The sequence below is a fragment of the Rhea pennata genome, chromosome 18, assembly GCF_028389875.1.
Source record: "Rhea pennata isolate bPtePen1 chromosome 18, bPtePen1.pri, whole genome shotgun sequence".
NCBI lineage: Eukaryota > Metazoa > Chordata > Aves > Rheiformes > Rheidae > Rhea > Rhea pennata.
Window position 1 is genome coordinate 12,458,571 of NC_084680.1, and position 9,593 is coordinate 12,468,163.

Below are 9,593 nucleotides of genomic sequence, written 5' to 3' on the forward strand. Positions count from 1 at the left end.
TTTTTCATGTTTTGGGACAGAATATCTGACTGTCTAGGGAACAGGAAGAGCAGGAGACATAGGGACCTGCAACTTGCTAATAGAACATTAGATACAAGACCTGGTGTGTTTGGCACACAGCAGTTGAAAACAGGGATCAGCTGTCTTTTTTTTTTTGCAACTAGAAAGCATTTCATGTGCTTGTAATAGTAACTTTGGGTTTCTTCCCTCTTACTAGAACTGAAACATGTTCTGGAAATGCTGCAGCTTGAAAATAATGAACTTCAAGGTCTGAAACTACAACATGACCAAAAGGTCAATGAACTAGAAAAGATTCAAGTTGCAGTTCTAGAAGTAAGTATTTCTTCTATAGTTAATATAGTAATTGGAAAAAATTTCTGCATTTTCTATGATTCCATTAAGATCTGGTAACAAAGTCCCCATATTTTTAAATCAGTCATCTTCCTGTCTGATTTCAGTTTATCATGGAAATACCTTAACATCTGCTGAGGCCCTTTAAACTGATAGGGTTTTTCTGTACATATAAGGGAGAGAGGGTGGAAAAGAAAGAAAGGTTCATGTGTGGCTGATGAATATTGCTTTCTGAATGTTAAAATCCAGATAAGAGCCTCTATAGAGACTCTTATCTTGTTATCACACAAATAGTGAGTACAGAAGGCAACTTGTTAACTCAACTGGATGACATTCTCTGTCACTAAAAAGGTATTTCAGCTCAATAGTCTCTTCTCTTTTTGAGAAGTAAACATTCAACCTGCCTACATGTAGGCAGAGAGATCAGCAGAATCCTTTCAGCAGCCTCAGAAGAACTAAAGGATTGTTAGGTCAAAGAGCTCAGGATAACCCTCTTTTACTCAGAAATGTGAGCTCCAGAAAACCCAACATACTTTTGCTAAGAGACTATTAGAAGAGCATTTAAGCTCTCTGCACTCTTTCTGTTAAGGTCATTGAGGAGGAGGAGCTAGTTAGTGTGTTAGTACTTTATTCTATAACCACTCCTGAAGTAGCTTCCTTACTGCATTATCTGAGCATCTCAAAGCCCTTAATGTAGCAATTCTTTCAAAACCTGTGTGATGAAGAGATGTGCTATTTCTTTTGTGGATGGGGGAAAAATCAACAAGTTAAGCTATGAACAAGAAATTGAATCCTCAGCTTTCAGGCCTCATGGTTGTATTAAGTTGTTGCCTGAACCTTTATCATAAATATATTCATATTTTTGGTGCTTTTTACTGCATTATAACAGGGGTAACTGGTTAGATGCAACTATATAATATCCTTTATGATCTTTGAATTAAAGGTATTTGTATTGCTGCATCTAAAGATGTTAATAACTTTTTCTTGACCACGTAAATCTGTTGTGCACACTGTTGTCTTCCACAGGAAAAACTAGAACTGGAGAATATTCAGCGATTATTTCAGTGTCAGCAAGGAGAAGCAGATTGGCAGAAACAACGACTTGAGAAAGACCGTCAAGAAAATGAACACCTGGTTTCTCAAATGCACACTCTGCGAAATAACATTGAATCTTTGAATAAAGAAAAGCAAAAGCTTGAAGAAGGCTGTCAGAGTTTGGAAGACAAGTTGTCACAAACTAGAAGGTAGAGGTGTATATACGTGTGTGTGTGTGCATGCGTGTGTATACACATATATATATACACACACTTTTCCTCAAAGATCAGAAGAGCCTTGAATGTCCATTTATTATCATAATTAAAAATACATTTCTAACTGTGGTGCCCAATCATATTGCATATACTGTTTCTTGTATCCTGTGGAGACTTTAAGAACTTCTACAATGGACTTACAGAAGATATTCAGATATTCAATATTGAAATTGATAAACACAACAGTATTTGTAATACTGTGACAATGCAATAAGAGATATTATGAGAAGCAAAATGTTAAGTCTTAGAATGAGACAACTGTTTTGTTCTCATGACTACTAGATAGCATCTCTTTGAACTCAAAAAAAATTATGGTAATATAACTGTTTTTAAAGTGTCCTCATTAAATACTTTCAATAAAGTGAGAATAGGCATTCACATTTTACAGAGATTTGACTGCTACTGAAGATAGCAGCAGAACTGCATTGTCCAATATAGAGAAGATGGAAATGGATGTAAAAAAACTGCAGCAGGAGATAGATCTACTAAACAAGCACAAAAAATCACTGAGTGAAGACATCATTGTAACACAGAAGCATCTTCAAGGTAAAGATCATTTTAAAAATCTTTTAAAGATACATTATATTTTAATACAATTTGTATTAAAAGTCAGTGTGTACAACTGTCCTGCATGAAGCTGAATGATCTGATATGCTCAGCTATCTAAAGACAGGCTGTATTTAGCAAGTAAATTTGAAATTGTTTTTGTATTGTTTGTTTATGAAAAGCAAGAATTATATTTGCATAGTTATTTCACATATGGTTTGTTGCAGATGAAGGTTTGTTTCATTAAATAAATATTTTTCTAGGAAAAAAGGAAGAATTGGAAACTTTGAAAGGAGAATTAAATGACTCCAGACAACAACTTCAGCTGCTTGAACAGGTTAGGTTTTGGTGAAATACATGCTTGTTTTAATGTAGTGAGTAGACTGAAACACAAAAACAATGGATGATTCTTATCACAGCAGTTTTTGTCTGTTTACATGTGATAGTACATCACCTCTTCCTCCTCCAGGCATGCTAGCTCAAAATTGGACATTCATAGAGCTAATCAACAATAGAAGTTTATTTCCTTTTCCTGAGTTTGGAGCAATGTGGAGTGCAGTAAACATTTACTCGTCTGAGTTTTGTTTTGGGTTTTCTGTTTTTATACATGGATGGGAGTGGCAAACTGTCCTGGATGCTCCTATTCAGAGTATTATTTCTGAGTTTGAGGTGGTTTTGTTTGTTTGTTTGTTTTTTTTTTTTTTGTTTTTTGTTTGGTGGTAGAGGAATTATTGCCAAGAATCCTGGAAGGGCAAAAACACCCTGTAGGTGGATTGTTAAGGGAGGGCAGGGGGATGTACAGCCTTTACTTTGGTGCCTTTTAGCTTTTTATCTGGTAGCTCCTACTGTGTTAATTTTTTCAATGGCTGGTTTAAGTAGAAGGTAATATTCAATATGAATAAGGGTGAGAACTGTTATTTTTATCAGCTAGTTTTGTCACTCGATACATGTTTTATGTTGCAGGACTTGAAAAATAATACAAGGCATCAGGATGAATTGCTTAGAGAGCAGGCGACCCTGAAAGAAGAAATCCTGGAATGTTTGAAGAAACGTAAGGATTGCCAAGAGAGACAGAAAAAGAGGGAGAACCAATTGCAGCAGCTTCAGAAAGAGATTCAAGAGAAGGAGACAGAACTAGCCCAACAAGAAGCGGTAATGAGTCTGCAGACCTGTCTCACTTTTGCCTTACATCTGAAAATAATGTAGGCAAAAAAATATTGGGTAGAAGTTTAAGAATAATATACTAGTGCTTTAAGAAACACAAAGCCTCATTTTTAGAGGAATGCAGTAGAAGAAAAGCTTCAACGTTCAGGAATATTTAAATGAAAATTAGCATGTTGCAACAAAGAATGGTTTGGGGTTTTTGGTTGGTTGGTTTCCTTCCTAGCAGGGCCATCTTTACTGAAATGGTAACTAAACTGCTGTAAAATCAGCAGTGATCACTCAGCATGCAAAAAGGGCAAGCGTAGAATTCACACAGCCTGACTGTGCAATGTTGTATCTTGGCTGCTTGTGTGGCTGATGTGAGGGAGGAAATGGACTAGTACAAATATTTCTCTGCACTTTGTCAGCTGCCAACAGCTGACAGTTCAGAGAACCTCTTTCCATACTTCTGATTTCTCTCAGGAAATGTGTGAGCTGTGTAGTGTACCTGAAATGATAAAAATAAATTTTAACTATTTTGCTTTAAATTCAACTCCAGCATTATTTCAGAATTCAAAAACTAAGCAGACCAATTTCAGGTTGGTCCCTCTTGACAAAGGGAAAAAGTGAGGAAATTATTAAAAAATACAGAAAAGTAAAAATTGTTGAAATAGTGGGTTTTTTTCCTAGTATCAAGATATTTGAGTTCCCTTTTTAGATTTCTGCTGCTTTTACTTTTCTCTAATGTCTTTTGGTGATAGTATTTGTTCTCATTGAGCTGGTATTAGGTAAAACTTGGTGGTGGGTTTTTGTTTTTTTTTTTTTGGGGGGGGGTGGGCAGATTCTTCATCGCCTCAAGCAAGATTCAGAGTATGAAGGAAAAAAAATGGAAGAATGTACTGCTAAACTGCAAGATCAGAAACTGCTATTGGAAAAGGAGCTAACAGATCAACAAAAAAAATTGGAACAGGCAACAGCAAAAGTAAGACTGGCAGAAGAAAAGATCAGGAAGCTGGAAAAGGAAGAATCCTGGTGTGCAACACTTGAAGAAACAGTCAGAAAAAGCAGTAAGATGTATTACATAAATTATTGTTACTACATATGAGTCCTAAGTCTAATTAACACAAACACTTCTGTTGGCTTTATCTTGCTTAGCTTTTAATTGAGCACCTAAAATGACTCTTGATCCTTATATTGGTTTATTCAAGTAATTGAAATTCTATAGTGAAGTGATTGTTCCTTCCCTTCCCTTCCCACTGTGTCCCAGTGTGGGGTTTTCTTTTATTTTCTTTTTTTTTTTTTTTTCTACAAACCATTACTCAGAAGACTAAAGTTTTTGAAAATACCTAATGTATATGAAATATGACAAGATATTTGCATTTCCACTAACCAGAATTATTTTTTTTAAAAAAAAAAAACAATTGCAGAACATCAGGTCTCAGAAAAAGAATTACAGTTACAACAAAAGAATAGAGAAATTGCATCTCTTCAAAAAGAACTGGAACTTTCAAAGTCTGAGCTAAAACATCTCCAAGATCAGCTAGCATCAGAGAGGAAAAAAGCACAAAAGCAAATCTTGAGTCTGAAAGAAGCAATCAAAATGCAGAGGACCCAGCTGGAAAAAGAACTGCATGCAAGTCCTGTCTCTTATTTATGTATTTGTTCATTTTTAATGGCAAAATGATAGAACAGCACTTTCATTGCCAGGGGAACAAAAGTAGTAAATTAATTCTAAGATGCAATTTGAAGCAACCAAAATCTGGTATTTTTCAAAGTGTGTTGCACAGTATCTGCCCAGTTACTCCTATTTAATACTGCTGTGTGTTCTAACTTAAAGAAATTGTGTTCTGTGTGGATTCTCTGCATTCCTATTCTGAACTGGGTGCCCACAGTGAAAGACAATCTTTCTGAAATTTTCCTAGGAAAAAAAGTATGAAAATAACTGTTTGCAGAATGACATAGCAGCTGTTGAACAAGTAGCACACAGTAACCATGAACGAGCAAAACGCCTCATTAAGGAGCTTGGCCTAATCCAACGGGACTACATGGATCTCCAAACACAGGTAAAACTGAGAAGCCAAATACAGATTGGTTTAAGGGAAAGTACATCTTCTGGGCAGGTTTATACTGTATTGGTTTTGAATCTCCTTCAGTTCATTGTTTCACAGTTGGCAGAAATACACCTATTTACAATTGCTATGCAGTTTTCCAAGCCTGGAAGTTACGGTTTGTTAATGATCAGACAGCTCAGTAATCCCTGCTTAACTGACTTGGGTTGGTTTGTTCATTTTTATGTGCTGAGTTCTGAGTAAGGACTGCCAAGCTCTAAAGCAATATTTCATTTCTCGGATCTCGGAGGCCAAGGCAGAGCGGAATAGTTACTTTCCCATGACTTGATGGGGAATTGCAGGCACTGTTTAGACTAATTCAAATAGTGAAGAGGTCAACCCCTCTCCCCCAGTAAATCAGTAAAAGCAGACAATGTGTTTTAGAGGAGGCATGGGAGTCCTAGCTATTTATTAGAGCCAGTTGAATTTGGATGCTCCTAAGATAATTAGCAAATGCACTCATTTGCTAATTAGCATCTGCGTGTCAGCTTGTTTTAGGCAATGCCTCAGTCAAGAATTAATTAGGAGTCTGTCTCCTGTTTACATTAAGCTTTGCTCACAGGAACTTGGCATAAGCAGAGTCATAGTTTATGCAAATCACTAAATGTTATCTAAGTTCAAAGCTACTCACTATGCACTTAGTAACTTGTTAGTAGCAACCTGGTCAGCATTCTCTTGTTTTGTTAGTTTAAACTGACAGGTGACTCTGTATTGTTTGAATCCTTCTATTTCTTAAATTTTACAAGGTTCTTCGGAAAATGTTGTTAGCAATTATGAAGCCTTCCAGGAAGAATCTGCAGGCTCAGAATATGAATAAGTTTATTTTGAGTTAACAAGTTACTTCTGGTAACTTAGGTAGTTGCTTCTATTAACACTAGAAAGGCTTTATAGGCAAAGAAAACCAAAATTGGGAATGCATCTGCTCAGAGGTTCTATGATTCTAGACTGTAATTGTCAAAATGTAAACATCTTAGTAATAAGTCTTGTTCAGTAATACAGGAAAATCCCTCTGCCTTGATGTACTCGCAGCATGACAGCAAAGTGGTGAGACTGTGTTTTACTACTATACAGGTTAAAACTCAAGCAGACCTGAAAAGTAGACAAAAGGAAATAAAGGATGCAGCAAAGATGCTTAAGCTAGAGACTGAAGATGAAATTAGTACAGGGCTTAAATCTTTAAGCCCATCATCACCAGAACTCCTAGAACATCTGGAAGCAGCTTTTGAAGTACAGGAAAGTCTGCGTGATAAATCAGATAACTTAGAGGAGACTGGTCCATTTGCAGCTACTGACAAAAGACTACTCTCACAGGAAGAAAAGCTCAATTTTTCTAAAGTCTTCTTAATGGTAAAATGCTTTTAAAAAGCAGCTGCTACTGCTGCTATAGCAGGGCATGTCAGTATTGGTACCCTTTGCAATGCTGCTCAATTGTTGAACGTGCTTTTGTTTCCAAAAGGATGAACAGTGGCGTGGAGAAGCTCTCCGAGAAAAACTGCAGCATCATGAAGATCGGTTGAAGGTGGCACATCTCTCTTCCCAGTCATGCTAATGGGTCCACTAGATCCCTTCTAAAATAATTTAAACAAGATTCTTCTCCAGCTCTTATGTATCCACTTGGTACATAATGACTAGCTACAGCGTATCTTTGGTCTTTTCTGTTAGGTGGCAATAGTAAAAGAGTGTAGAAAGTGCAGGCACTATCAAGATAACAGTTCATCATGAATGGGTTTTATATGAGTACTTCAATAAGATTCCCTCAATGTATTAGCAACATGACAGACCATAATTCAGGAACACCCATGATTCTTACAAGTAGAAATAATGGCAAAGTTTAGTTAGAGCACATCTGTTGCTCTTTATTCAAGCAGTAATGTTAAAGGCTATAGAAATACAGCTTATTTCTGACTTCAGAAGAGGTAAACTAAAGAATTAATTTGCAAAACCATTACCCGTTTGCTGTGGTTTACCAGAGCATCTAGAAATCAAGCCTTAAGGGATTTTAGTGTTAAAGCCATCAGACTTTTTTTTCTTAAACGCAGTCTTCAAAGTAACATTAATGAGTATAAATAGAACCAATGATTTATTTAGGCTCAACTCCGGCAATGCATGTCCAAGCAAGTAGAAGTATTAATCAGAGGAAAACAGCAAACAGAAGGCACCCTTCATAGCTTGAAGCGACAAGTTGATGCACTGGATAACCTAGTCAGCAGTACTACTTCAGAGTCACTGTTTCTAGCCCAAAGCTCATCAAGTCTCTCTCTTCGTGATGCTCTGAATTTAACAAAAACACAGGTAAATACTCTAATGTGTACAGAAATTCTGATTTTGAATTAACTATATTCTAGCTCATTATTAGTGTTTCATTCATACTCAGATGTCTTAAAGGCAACTGTATCTACTGCAGGGGGTTGGTAAACAGTGGGGAAATTATGCTGTACACTTTATTTACCAGACAGCTAACTTGTAGATGAAAATAGTAAATTTTTTTTCAAAGGTTAGATGTAAACTTCCCCTTATTCTTTAAGTAAGTCCAAAAAAATTAATCTGAATTGGCTTACTAAAGACACTGACATACTTTTTTTTTTAACGGCTTTTTCTAGGCTGCTCTGACAGGACTTATTCACTCTCGTAGTAGGCGAGCAGGTATTTCAGTGGCATCTCAAACACTGCAATCTTATTCACAAGAAATTTCTCAGTAGAGCACAGAGGTAAGAGGCATACTTAGGTATCTGTTGCTCAGACTTCATCCTAGCTTGAACTCTATACTGGCTTGTAAATATTTTTTTTAACTGTAAGGCTTGTGGATTAAATGCACTTCCTTTGTCTTGCCTTTTCAAGTTGTTTAGAAATATGCATTTAAGAGCCAAAATAAGTTGTGTGAAAGCTTCTTCTAAGTGTTCAGATGACATGGGAATTATTACTCTGATTTTTTAATGTTATAGCATTGCTCTGCAAAACATTTCAATACCATTTTCCTGATTTTAATAACTTTAGATTACAGCTAGGAAGTGAGAAGAGGCAGGCATGCAAGCCTGAAAGTTTATGCTAATGGCTTTTCTAGCAGTTTAAAATATTTATTTTAGCAATAGCTGCTATATATTAATGTTCAGTAGAGAGAAGAAAAGCTTTAAGCTCATCCATAGTGGCATTAGGCACCTGCCAGCCAGCAGGGGCTTGTAGCACAGAAGGCATGCAGAGTCTCCATGCATTTCGAAGTGCCACTGCTGTGATGTAAGAAAAAGCTGGTGTCATGCACTAGCCAGACTAGAGCATTGTGCAGCAAACCCTTAATACTGTTTTTTAGAAGTGCTGATCTGCACATGCAACTGTACTCCTTGGAGCTGTGCCATCTTTCTACCACCTTTGAAGACTTCTACCTCGCTTTCTGGCCAACAAACAGCTGACTACAGGATCTACTTAATACTGTGAAGTTCATATATGATTAACTGAGCTTTACCTATAAAGACATTTCTCTTATCTGGGGTACTCTGAACTCCCTCTTTTTAAAAAGAGAGTTAACTATTGCTATTTAAATGTTCATATTTTTGGTCAGTTTTCACTTTGTAAGGAAAACTTGTAATAATGACAAAAGGGACAACTTTGTCAAATACATGAATGCTTTAAATACAGTTATTTTACATTATTTTCTTAAATAAACTTCAGTGACTTTTTTTTTATGGTTCTCATTTATACTCATAATGCTAGGTGAGCCTACAGCGTTATAGCAGCCTAAGCAGCAGCTCTAAGAAACTGCCCCCCCTCAAACTACAGCATAAGTAAACAGATCCAGAGAATTACCAGCAGATTATTTCTGAGAGCAAATAACACAATCCACTAGTTTTATCTAGATACAGGTACTTTATTTACAAATATTTAGATTAATAGCATTGTTACATCAAATGAGGAGTACAGCAGTCCAAACAAATCCTTTCTGTGACAGAAATAAGACCTACTGTAACTTTTTTTGGGAATAAAGGTATTGCACCTTAAACAAGCTGTAGTCATTAGAGAATGTTTGCTGTACCCAAATTTCATTCCAGCAGCAGGTCATGGTCCCTGGGCAAACCCTTTGTGGTGCAACCTTCTTTTAAGCAGGATGCATTAGCTATAGATCTTGGAAATACCACTCTATTAG

At 36.4% G+C, this 9,593-nt stretch overlaps 1 protein-coding gene across 4 annotated transcripts in view; it reads left to right on the forward strand.

The window, feature by feature from the left end:
* Positions 1-9,579, forward strand: part of CNTRL (centriolin) — a 37,165-nt gene extending 27,586 nt beyond the window's left edge. For 3 of the 4 annotated variants that reach the window (XM_062591230.1, XM_062591231.1, XM_062591233.1), the window contains 13 exons: positions 218-333; positions 1,378-1,595; positions 2,050-2,207; positions 2,471-2,544; positions 3,171-3,359; positions 4,192-4,417; positions 4,778-4,983; positions 5,273-5,413; positions 6,530-6,805; positions 6,915-6,977; positions 7,547-7,750; positions 8,059-8,166; positions 8,763-9,579. In XM_062591230.1, the coding sequence (XP_062447214.1) occupies positions 218-333; positions 1,378-1,595; positions 2,050-2,207; positions 2,471-2,544; positions 3,171-3,359; positions 4,192-4,417; positions 4,778-4,983; positions 5,273-5,413; positions 6,530-6,805; positions 6,915-6,977; positions 7,547-7,750; positions 8,059-8,157 (1,970 nt within the window). In that variant the 3' untranslated portion in view covers positions 8,158-8,166; positions 8,763-9,579. The remainder of the gene's footprint in view (positions 1-217; positions 334-1,377; positions 1,596-2,049; positions 2,208-2,470; positions 2,545-3,170; positions 3,360-4,191; positions 4,418-4,777; positions 4,984-5,272; positions 5,414-6,529; positions 6,806-6,914; positions 6,978-7,546; positions 7,751-8,058; positions 8,167-8,762) is intronic. The other variant, XM_062591232.1, reaches the window with a different exon arrangement.
* The last annotated feature ends 14 nt before the right edge of the window (positions 9,580-9,593 follow it).